General features: G+C 33.9%; 1 protein-coding gene across 2 annotated transcripts in view; it reads right to left on the bottom strand.

Moving 5' to 3' along the window:
• Window positions 1-13,060, bottom strand: part of ANKHD1 (ankyrin repeat and KH domain containing 1) — a 106,076-nt gene that overhangs the window by 26,732 nt on the left and 66,284 nt on the right. For both annotated transcript variants that reach the window (XM_052643233.1, XM_052643235.1), the window contains 5 exons: window positions 12,940-13,027; window positions 11,097-11,224; window positions 10,764-10,907; window positions 9,393-9,495; window positions 1,409-2,167 (listed from right to left, as the gene is read on the bottom strand). In XM_052643233.1, coding sequence (XP_052499193.1) covers window positions 1,409-2,167; window positions 9,393-9,495; window positions 10,764-10,907; window positions 11,097-11,224; window positions 12,940-13,027 — 1,222 coding nt within the window. The remainder of the gene's footprint in view (window positions 1-1,408; window positions 2,168-9,392; window positions 9,496-10,763; window positions 10,908-11,096; window positions 11,225-12,939; window positions 13,028-13,060) is intronic.

The following is a 13,060-nucleotide window of genomic DNA, read 5'->3' as shown; positions in this document are numbered from 1 at the left end:
AAATCAGAACCATAAATGAACTATAAAGTTATTCAATATTTATAACAACTTGCAATGCTAACAACACAAAGTTAATCTGAGTGAAGTGGCTATGGGCTGAAGATATAAAAAATAAAATTAAAGAATAAAGAATCTAACTCCTTAAAACATTTCCTAGCATTTTAATTTTCTTTACGAAAACTAAGACATTCCTCCTCTGCACAGTGATACCTATTACATATCAGAGGAGCCTCAAAGGCACTCTTTACAATAAACACTGGAAGTCATACACATGCCCAATAAAATTCCTGAATTAAGTAATTTTATTCCACATTTAAAAGATTCAGTAAAGATTAGGAAGACTAAAGGCTCACAGAAGAAGAAAGGAAACTGGGAAAGCATAACTGGGATGAGAGGAGGGGAGGAGAATATGACAAGAAGAAACAGACAACAGTAAAGAAAAAAAATGTTGCAATCAAGAGACAGAGGACTGGCCTGCCTTTGAATATCACTCCAGCTACATCTTAGTTCTTGGTCTTCATCCACTGTCAACAGCCATTCTGGCTGCATTTCTGAACTGCGCTCTCATGGAGGTGATACATTCACCAGCCATCTTTAGGAAGGTAAATGATTAATTGCACTGTTTTCCCACTGCTGCAAGGACAATGAAAGGGAAAGTAAACTTGTGCACCTCATTTCATATCTAGTTGTAATTTTCCACACAACAATAAACAGAAACATATACTTTAAGTTTATAAGGCTGGTCTCTTTTTTGCTTTGGTGATTACCTCTGTCTGTGTGTGTTTGAGTGTGTGTGTGATGTCTGTGTGCTTTCATCAAGACAGTTACTACAAAAAGCCCAATCTCCAAATCATTATCAAATGGACAATACTTTCAATGTACATTAGATCTTCTAATCACACATATTTTAACAATATGGAATGCTTAAGTTTTTTTTTCTGAATATCCCTTTTAATTATCCCTTTTAATTAAATTGATCTAATAAAACCATAAAGAAAAAGCAATGTGATTTAGAGTTCTGATTTCCAAATATGAAAATCACCAATAGGAAAATTAAATGTCTAATCTTATATGATTATCTCTAAAGCCTGCAAAGAAATTCTACTTTGAGATCTCCTACCCAAGATATGAGACAAGGTGATTTTGATACCAAAGGTCTAAAATAAAGGATCATGACAACGTTATTTCTTTGCTTTTGCAAATAATGAAAAAGAAGAGGGAAAGCACACTTTTGTGTTTTAATGCTGTTGAGTTTAGTTAAAGTCACTTCCAAAACACCTCAAGAAATGATTTTATAAACATAGTTCTAAAAAGGAAAAATACCAAGTTGGTGTTTTTGGAAAGTTGTGTAAAGAAGTTGAGCACAAAAATTAAAGAGAAATTATTACAGGTATATTTCTTAACCCACCTGCTATCAGGTCATCAAGAGTGTCGGTAAGCGTCTGGGCTGGAGTTGCAACCATTAGTCCATCTGGTTCTTGCACTAACAGCCCCTGATCATGTCCAGTAATAGCAATCTGAGGCTGTCCTATAATCTGATGATTACCTGATACCTTCTGAAGTTCAAGAGAATTTGTCCCATTAGAACCTAATTCACCGGAAAAGTTACACTGTGGAGATGATAAAGGCTGGACTGGGACAAAATCAATTTGTTCTGCCGATGGTGGAGACTGTTGCTCATCATCAACATCATTATCTTTAAATAAGATTGTGTCAACCTGAGGTAACTCTGAAAAGTGATCCTCTGGGAGACTACCATCTCCTTCCCCTTCTGGGAAGACTCCTCTATGAGAGCACTGCTGGTGTAGAGATACCGTGTCTTTCTGACCTTTGGTTTCCAGATATTCTTTGGTAAATTGCTGCTGTGTTTTCATCTGCAACTGCCTTTCCACTTTCTGCAGTTCTTTCAGTATTTTCTTCTTCTTCTGGACTTGCTCTTCTCTGTTCTTTTTAAGTTCTTCTATCTTATCTTTGTTCAGAGGTTCACCTTGAATTAACTCCAATGATTTAAGCTGTGCTTTTTCAATAGCACTAATTCTTTGTCCCAGTTCATTCAGTTTTCCTTCAGTCTCCTCTACTATGCACTCCAAAGGCTGGTATGGGTGAAAAGGTGGCAGTACGTCCTGATCTGCTACCTGCAGGGAACTGGACTTCTGCTTGGATGTACCTAAGCACATGAAAAATGTTTGAAAATGTGCCATGCTAAAAAAAAAAAAAAAAAAGAAGAAAGAAAGAAAAAAAAAAATCCCTGCCCTCCCCCCACCCCAACCCCCCGCCACCCGCATCCTCCCTCCCAAACCCACATAACTAGCGCTGCAGACGAACGCTCAAAGATTCACACCAGTTGTAGCTAATGACGAGACTCTTCGATTTTACATAGCACAAGCAGGGATGTTGCCAATTCAAAAAAATGTGACGTTTTTAAATTTTAAAAATGCAATATTTAGGATTGGATGATTTTGGAAAACAAGGCAGGGGTAGGGAGAAACGGAAAAGCAAAGAGGAAAGAATCTCAAAATTCTGCTTATTAAATTGGACTTTCTAAAGAACTTAAAATCTAAAGCAGAACCAAAATAATGTTGAGGGTATCATAAATGTTAGCTTAACTGCCCAATTTCTCTTTTTACAATGTTAATTGTGTACATACAGAATACTGCAAGAAATTATAACTTGTAGATCAAAGTGGGGAAAAGTGTTTTTCAAATTAGCAAAATGTTTCTTTTATTATTTTAAAATATAGGTTGAAATTAATTAAGATATAACCTTCTTTTTCTTTTTAAGATATAACCTTCTAAATTGTTCATTAACTAAGTCAAACACTTCCATAAGTGTTGAAGTTCACTACCTGAACACTGTATTAAACTTATATTACAAAGGACAATTATTCTGAGTTTAAGTAAACACTTCACGTAAAAATCTATGAGAGAAACAATGAACATTACCTGGGAGAAAATCAGACTTCCCATACAGGAGTACTCATATTGGTAGTGTACATTAAAAATGAAATAATTATACATTTAAGTGAAGGTTTTCAGTCACACTTAAACTTATTCCCTAAAGTCAAAATAATTATCAATATTAATAATCCTAACATGGACATAAAATGGAAGAAATATATAATAACCACTTTGAGGCCAGTTGAAGAATTGGGGCTATTCTACAGTAAAAAGGAACAAACTACTGATATATCCTACAACATGGATGAACCTTGAAAACATTATGCTAAGTGAAGAGTCCAGGCACAAAAGACCATATATTGTACAATCTATAGAGAAAAGGCAAATCTAGAGAGACAGGTAAGGACAATAGTGGTGCCTGGATCATAGTGGTGAGAATGCAGGCTGATCACAAAGAAGCATGAGAGATTTTTTTTGAGTGATGGATCCAAAACTAGATGGAGGTGATGGTTACACAATTCTGTAAATTTATTAAAAGTCATTGTATTGTACATTTAAATGAGTGAATTTTATGGTATAAAAATTAAGCAATATTAAAGCTGTTTAAAAAAAGACTAGGTGAAAAATAGTTGTCTATTCTCAAGGATTGTGGTCAATATATATGAATAACATATGTAACTTCAGAGTTTTAAAAACTAGCTCATCCAGTGCATTCAAAATGATTCCTAGGTCCAAAAGGAAAAAAAAAACAATCCTTTAGATGTTTAATTGCTCTGAACTGCCAGAGATTGACAAAACTACTGGACAAAAAAATCAGAGATTTAACTGCTTCTTTGTTAGAACTCAAAACTGTAGGTAGCTCAAATAACTGCAACATGCTATTATCATAAAAAGCCTGACAGATTTTCCCCTAGATACTGTCTTTAACAAGGTCTTACAACCACAGTTCCAAAATCACTATGATAATTACCCATATTCAATTTTATATTTCTATCTGAGCAAAGTGGTGGGAAGAGACTTTATCCTTAAAGAGCAAAAGCTGTTAGCTTGTAAAATAATTTTCTACCTATTTCCTTAAGATTATATAGGAAACCATGGTTTGCTTTACTTGTACCTCATGACAATTAATGGTAGGAAAAAGGAGTTTAACTGCCACAGAATCTGCAAGCTCAGCAAGGAAATTTTCAGTTGTGTAACAAATTCAATGACATCAGCAGAGTAAATTCTTAAGTTCCGCAAGCTCCTCCAACATTATTTTAAAACACCCTTGTATAGTTCCTATGTAATTTGTATTTAAGACTAAGAAAACTAGGTTAAGAGTTCAACACTAAGACTGGTAATTAATTATGACCACATTGGACATTCTTAGATTTAAAATCTTATATAAATAGTAAGATCCAAAATAAGACAAGAATTTTGAGAATAGTAACAGAAAGAAATGGCTCTAACTTGTTAAATAAAATACAAAGAGCAGAAGATTAAAAAGAGTAACTTATTTAACTGAAAATGAGACGAAAAGCCCAAAATTTAGGCAGCAGGAAAAGCAGAGGATGGTGAAATTAATGCACAAAAGGCAGTTCTTCTACAAATATCCAATGACTGAATATCAGTAACCACAGAAGTGTGCGATTGCCTAGATACACATCAAAGCATTAATAAAGCTAAAATATCGTGAATAAGTCAAGTTGGTGAAAAACAAATTATTCCTAGAAGCTGAACCAACTCCTTCAATTTGAAGGAAAAGGAGAGAATGTTAAACAAGTGTCCTTTTAGCAACGAAGTTTTCAGTATGTAGGAAAGTAGCAGCTTAAGATGTCAGAATATAAAAGAACTCCTTCTTCCTCAAACATCTTGTACTGTCAGAGAGAAATAAATAAATCTATTCATTTGGTAGCACTGAGTGATATCATAAATTAATATTTAGGAACATAGGTGAAGTTACCATCTATCTCTTTGGTGTGGTTTCTATCCTACTTCCTCAACTTTCACTTTTCCTCCATTAATTAAAAACATTTCCAATAGGAAACTATGATACAGAGAGAGCTTGGAACGTGGCCTTTATTTTTTACTGGAAGTGAGAAAATGAGGTGGATATATACTTGTCAAATATTTGGTTTACTATAGAAATCAGTTTAATTCTATTAATCATTTTTGTGTCTAAACAATTAGTCCACTGGGAAACAGAAAAATAATGGCCAAAGGAAAATAATGAATGACATACAACTGGACCAAGGTTAAGCAAGTGTCCAAAAATAAGAGTATCTGTGTTATATGCCAACAGATTAAATCAACCGCTTTTACTATAAGCAGTTATATGTGAAAAGATATTATTAAATTTGGGCAAATGTAAATCCATACTGCCATGATTACTAATGGAAATCTACTAGAGAATATTACTAGTAAATTTTCCAGAGGAATATTCAACCTTATTTACTGTACATATACTTTTTCTATATAATTTTAATGCTTTGCTATTAAATTGAGAACTTTTTATGTTACCTACCCCAATAAACAACTCAGGGATATAAAGCAGTATGTTAACCTAATGCTTACTTTTCATATATATTTTTGTTTTCAATCTTTTCCCTACAATTTAGAATACTATTTCTTAAGTTCTTAAACATCCTCTTTAAACACAATGTTACTCTGCTTAAAAATTCTTAATAATTTTCTCTTGCCTTCAAAATAATCTATATTCTTATCCTGGCATTTATTAATTTATTCAACAAATATTTAACAGCTAGTACAAGCAAGCCACAGTGGACCATACAAAGACGAGCAACATAAACCCTGCCCTCAAAGAGCTTACAGTCTAAACGGGGAGATAAAAATGTACAAACTGAAGCATTGGCAGGTATGGAAATGCAATGGGATGTAAAATATAGTAACCTTACAAATTGTTGGTGGGAGTGTAAACTGCTGTAGCATTCTAGAGAATGAATTCATAGTACTTTGTCAGATAAACATTATGCATTTCTATGACAGGCAATTCTGCTCCTGAGTTTATCCCAAAGAAATTCTCACACAGATCCATAAAGGGACTGTACCAGAATTTTCACCATAGCATTGTCTGTGTTGGTGGGGAATGAGAGACAATCTGGGTACCCATCACTGAGAGAAAGGACAAGTGAAAAACAGGATATCCAGGATAAACACTATGCTACAGGTAGAAACAATCTAGAGGTTGACATATGGAGAGATCTTAAAAACAGTGTTGGGCTTCCCTGGTAGTCCAGTGTTTAAGAATCTGCCTTACAGCAAGGGACATGAGTTCGATCCCTGGTCCAGGAAGATCTCACATGCTGTGGGGCAACTAAGTCCATGCACCACAACTACCAAGCCCACATGTTGCAACTACTGAAGTCTGCGCACCTTGAGCCTGTGCTACTCAATAAAAGAAGCCACCTCAGTGAGAAGCCTGAACACTGTAAAGAAGATCCAGTACAGTAAAATATAAATAAATAAAAATAATATTGAAAAAATATTAAATGAAAAAAGTAAAAACCAAACAGGACATACAGCATAATATCACTTGCATAAATTCAAATATACATAAAGATTAACTCAACCTTCCATACTTGAAGTTCCAAGGGGAAGTGAAGGTACAGGAGTTACCACAAACAGAAGGAAGATCCAATAAAGTACCATAGGAATTCAGAGAAAAGAAATGACTCCTCAAGAGGACTTGAGGTGCACACAAAAGAAGTGCATTTTTTATCTTGATATCATTTTAATGTTTACAATAGATTAGTTAGTTCTAAGCTATACAACTACATGGAATCATCAGACTCACAATTTAGGATCTCAGTAGAATCAGTTACTACAAATAAATTACATGCAAGAAGTGGCTTCAGTCAACAAATTTCTTTACAAAATTAAATTTGGGTGGTGGTGGCCCCTGGGAACCAATGTTCCCTGATGGTCCAGTGATTAAGAATTTGCCTGTCAGTGCAGGGAACATGGGTTTAATTCCTATTTGGGCAACTAAGCTTTGTGTATCACAAGAGAAGGCACTACAATGAGAAGCCTGCACACCACCAACTAGAGAGGAGCCCCCATTCACCACAGCTAAAGAAACTCATGTGCAGCAATGAAGACTCAGTGCAGCCAAAAATAAATAAATAAATTTATTTAAAAATTAAATATGGGAAGACAAAGGTTTGATATTACTTATGTATCCTTTCCCAAGTGTACTCATAACTATAGATGATAAAGCTAAACAATGCTAGGAAACTGAGCATATCACTCTTACCCAGCTTCATTTTTTTTTTTATAAAGGTGTTTCTGAGGCCTCTATCAATGTCATCTAGGATCTCAAATCTTTGAAAACTAACAATGGATAAGTGAAATTAGTTGCTTAAACCAGGAGACTATAGTCAAGATGGATGGAGCCTGGACAAATGGTGCACATGAAAGAGGAATGTTTGAGTAGAATATATAAAAAAATACCTGGGTAAGACTTATGGGCATGAATATACTTTAAAAGGATGCAAATATGCATAAAGACTTCAGATAGGAGTAAAATGTTATAAACTTGAAAAGATGATTGCTAAGAAGAAAAGAGTCCTAGAGAATAAGAATCCTCTCTCCACCCCTAGCTACATATGCAATGCAGATATCTATGGACTTAGAAAAAACAAAAACAAAAGGATCAAACAGCAAATTCATCACTCAAAGGAACTTCTCCAGAGACATAAGTGAGAAATTTTAGGAAGAAAAATTAAGGAGAAAATAATATATCTTTAATAAATAAGATAGCTTTTCCTCTTCACACAGGAGTACTTTTACATCATCAATTTACTTTTCCTAATTTATAGTCATATAATATTATATGGTGCACTCAAACACAATGCATTATTACACCTTCATCCTGCAAAAATAAATGTTGGGGTTGGCAATACCGCTTGGTATCTGGCAATAGCAAATGCCAATTACAAGTGTTAATTTTTCCTTCCCTAATAATTTTGTAAAATGAAAGATTCCGTAAAAGGTAGGTTCAGTTTAATACTATTCAGTAAGTAATAAAACATCAAAGTGAAAAAAATAAGTAGATACTAAGTATAAGAAGATATTTCAGTAGGCAAAAATATGATTACCCACTTGAGTATCAACTTAGAAATCATGACCCAAACATTTCAGTTGACTTACATAGTAGATCTAAATTTAAAATGTTTTACTTCCTTTCTATACATACTGTGTCCTTCCTAGCTCATTTCTTGTTTATTCTGTGGCTCTGTGTCAATAAATATTTTTTCAATTATTTCTTACTTAGTACTGAATTTCCCTAGTCAAAGTTACTACAGTCCTCTATAGGATATAGACAAACAAAAAAACAACAAAAACTGAGGCTTTTAGGTTCAAATACTTTACTAAAGTCTATTAGCCAGTTAGGATCCTCAGATTCTTAACAAGTACATGCTTAATTTGCTTTCTATTTCTTAAGACTAAAAATAGCAGTCTTCATTTTCTGAAGTTAGAATAGCTCGGTAGCCAATGGAAAACTGCAAGAATTGGCTTAAGTCAGAGAGACTACAGGTTTTTTATTTTTGAAATTATTAGTTTAGAAATGAAGTAATCCTTGGGAAAGGCACTCAATACTCTAAATTACTAAAACTGACATTAATTTGAAAGAAGCTTCTGTTTGGTGCTGTACAGTCACACCTTACCAACTTTACTTAAAGCTATATTTTTTTATAAAGTTGTATTAAAGATATTAGAACATACTTACACACTTGATTATGATTTCAAACATCTAGAACTTGTCATATAATGAATGAAATATGCTTATAAGTTGGTTTTATCTGTAATAGTTTTTAATACTTTACATACTACCTATTTACTTCAGAACTCAGATATGAAAACCATACATGATTATCAAGTGAAGGTACTTTATATCTACAAATGAAAATATAGCAGAAAAACAACAGAGCTCATAAACTTGAGTCCTTTAAACAGTGTATCCTCCTCAATATTCCACTTGACTGTTATTCATATACTTTTTAATAGTTATTTGTCTATGTTCACATACTGACCGATGTTAACCCATTCAGTGAAATGGATTTCATGAAAGAAACTAAATATAATTCTTAAATTGACATTCACTGAATTGCATCAATGATACTAGGACTTGACTGACAGCAAACACATATTTTCATTCCTCATATTATAGTATTATTTAGCTAAAGCATTGTGAAATGAAAAATGAATGCCTGATACATTTTTGCTACTTAAATATAATGAAGTGCTTGGTATATGCTTATTTTTGGCAGTACCAGATGAAAACTACACCTAGAAGTATGTTACCATTTTAATAAATCATTTTCCTAGTACTTATGTCTTTCTATTTTAAATGGTATATAAGATGATTAGCATTTGTCAGAATTACCTACCTCAATTCTAGATATACAGTAACCATGTACCATGAAAGTATCTTTATGAATTCACACATTGGGTGATAAAAATGCCCATTTTAAAGAAAATAATTCAAGAACTAACCTTTTTGTACTCCTAAAACAGCAGGAGAGTTCTCCTGTAAAGTTCTGTCAGGTTCCTGAGGAGGTACAACCATGGCGAGTGTATGCATTGGCACACGTGGAACCTAAAAAATCAACTCAGAAAAAAATGACCTCAGACCAAAGAATAAAACAAAGGGCCAAAAATGAAACAGAGATCTTGTTTTAGATTTTCTTCATATACCACCAAATTAACTTTTGTTTCTTTAAAAGAAGAAGAGGGAAAGGAAGATGAAAAAGAAGGAGCAGCAGCATTGTTTACCAAGCAATAATTTCTGAGAATACTGACAGGGCAAATTCAGGCAATCTACACATAGTCCAGGATTTAAGCTAAATGGAATTAATATCACCCTCTTGTTAAGGAGACAGCCTTGCTGGTTTCAATTATAGCTAGAAGTAAAAGTAACATATTCAACTGACCAATTTACATTTGTTCAAATTCTATAGGGTCAAAAGAAAAAAATCCAACACATTTCCCAAATTAGTGTATTTTAGCAGTTCTCAGGATACCATTGTAGAAAAGAACTTGAGACATCACTGAACTTTGTATACTTATTATACTCTCTACATTCTCTCTGTATTTTTAAGTAGGTTTTAAAATTAATGAATTTTTGGTGCATATATCACTCAGACTTTCCTGGTTGATAAGAGTAGCTATCTTTAGGATATCTCTAGAAAAGGTATTTCCAGGATATCTTTTAAGAGTCCTTCAGACTACAAGATCAAACCAGTCAATCTTAAAGGAAATCAACCTTGAATATTCATTGGAAGGACTGCTGCTGAAGCCAAAAAGACTCTGGCCACCTGATGTGAAGAGCCGACTCATTGGAAAAGATCCTGGTGCTAGGAAAGAGTGAAGGCAAAAGGAGAAGCGGGTGGCACAGGATAAGATGGTTAGATGGCGTCACCAACTCAGTGAACGTAAGTTTGAGCAAACTCCAGGAGTTTGTGGAGGACAGAGGAGTCTGGCATGCTACAGCTCATGGGGTCGCAAAGAGTTGGACATGACTTAACAACTGAATAAAAACAACCAGGATAATTAACACTCTTGGGAGGTACTAAGGGAAGAGCTTTCTCTTGGTTAACAACCCTAAAGACCTAGCTGAATAAAAGGACAACTTGGAATACTTATATGGTATTAAGTGTTCATTTTTTTTTTAAACCAAACACTAGTTTCAATAAATAAAGACAATTTAAAAATTTCCATGTACTTTTCAAGAAAATTTCAAAAGAATTTAGCACAAGATTTATTCAAATTTTAAAAGAGAAATAAGCCCATTTTATCTAAGACTATTTTAAACAAAAATTTCCAATTTGAAGAATATTTATAAGTTTAAGTTCTATTTTATATTACCTGAGATTGATCTTGAGAAGGTGGGGTAAGCTGAGATACATCTGTGGTGGGAACTGACAGAACATTGTTTGGATAATCCAAAAGATAAGAAACAACATTAGTATGACCACCTTTTGCAGCTTCAATGAGCATTGTTGAGCCATCCTGAGAAAAATTGATATTGTAATTAATTGTCAATTTCTTTTAATAATATGATTACTAAACACATTTAGTTTCTTAGCTCATATAAAATCAAAACTTAAACAGTAATGAATATTAATAATATTAAGCACTACAATATCTGAAATATATTTTAATAATGATATATAATTTCCTTATTTTGAAGTAGAATACCTTGAGACGATGAGTAGGGTCAGCCCCATGAGCCAAGAGTAGCTCCACCACTGCCAGGTGACCTCCTGCACATGCCAGTGACACTACTGTATGATCATTATTGGCTGTAGCCCTATTCACATTAGCACCTTCAAAGAAAAATAAAAACCAATCTTAGCAAAGCCAGTTCACACAATATGATTTTTGAAACATTTCTGAAGTACAATGTAGACATAAAAAGTACAAAAATCATAGGTGTATAGTTTGAAATATTTCTTAAAGTGAACACACTTGTGTAACCAGCACCCAGATCAAGAAACAGATTATCCACATACTAGAAGCCCCATTTTGTGTACTCTTTCAGTCACTGCCCACCCCTCCAATGATAAGTACTATCCTGACTTCCAAACTGATTTTAGGTTTTGAACTTTATATGAATGAAATCATACAGTGAACTTTTTGTGCCTGGCTTCTTTCATTCAATATAATATTTGTGATAGTCATCTATATTGTTGCAGTCCATTCATTCAATACCACTTTTAAGATGAAAAATCTAGATTAATATATATAGTTTAATATATATATGATCACCAAATAATACCATTGTATGTAACTCTTTAAAGACATTTTTGATCTACTTCTAAAATGCGGCAGTATAGCCAGGTCTCAAGGTAGAGAACTTTTGAAACAATATTTAAGAGAAATATAATTCTTCATATAGTGTATTTTAAGAGTTAGAGACCTGGATAGGAAGAGAAGACATAAGATCATCTGAATATATCGAATGGCAATTTAGTAAGTTGTTCAATAGCTCTGTACAATATAAACTAAAGAAAGTCTAAATGCAAAATCTTTTCTCAGACTCTTTTTTTGGTAAATTAATTTTGATCCCCAGGAAAAAAAGACTTTTATTTTTAGTTCAATTACCTTTTAAAATCCCAAATGGATCCAATTAGATAGTTAAGACTACAACAATGTTTGGTTTTCCTTCTTCCTTAATATCAGATTTATTTTATGAAAGAAAAATAAACCTATGGGAAACTATTATTTATTTAATTTTCAAACTACCCAGCTGAACCTAATCCTGCTGCTGCTGCTGCTGCTAAGTCGCTTCAGTTAAGTCCAACTCTGTGCGACCCCAGAGACGGCAGCCCACCAAACTTCCCCGCCCCTGGGATTCTCCAGGCAAGAACACTGGAGTGGGTTGCCATTTCCTTCTCCAAGGCATGAAAGTGAAAAGTGAAAGTGAAGTCGCTCAGTTGTGCCCAGCTCTCAGCAACCCCATGGACTGCAGCCTACCAGGCTCCTCTGTCCATGGATTTTCCAGGCAAGAGTACTGGAGTGAGGTGCCATTGCCTTCTCCAGAATCTAATCCTAACTTACATTAAAGTACATTTGGTGGGGCGGGGGGAAGTACGTTTGGGAAAGGCAAGGTACACCAATAAACATCCTTACATTAGCAACATGAGATTATTTTTAAAGTTGTTAATACGGCTGACTTAACTGTACCATAAACAATGGTAGTAGATTTTCTCCCCTCTATCCTTCCCTATTTCCAGCAGAACTGCCTTAAGTGCTGAACAATACTGTATCTACTATACATAGCTGAACATTTTACATTTGACTTTTCCAACTTATGGGGGTAAGTATATACTGTTTGGTTGATGAAAATTCAAACTTGAAACTAATAAAGATTCCAGCAAAGTACCTTATGAACTCTGCTTCCTAAGAATATACAGCAATAAAAGACTAGAATTCAATACTTAGACTACAGGTAAAGTAACTTTAACATAAACTGCAACAGTTTAGGAACTTTTTACAGAAGTTGCAGCTTCTTGAAAATTCTCATTTGTACTTTCTTTACCTTTGCTAATAAGAAACTGCACGGTACACAAATGACCAGCTCTTGCAGCTTTCATTAAAGGTGTTCTTCCACCTTCAGATTCATGTTCCTAAAGAAACATAAAATAATCTGTTAGTGCCAA

This window comes from Budorcas taxicolor, chromosome 7, assembly GCF_023091745.1.
Source record: "Budorcas taxicolor isolate Tak-1 chromosome 7, Takin1.1, whole genome shotgun sequence".
NCBI lineage: Eukaryota > Metazoa > Chordata > Mammalia > Artiodactyla > Bovidae > Budorcas > Budorcas taxicolor.
This window is presented reverse-complemented; position numbering and strand designations above follow the sequence as displayed.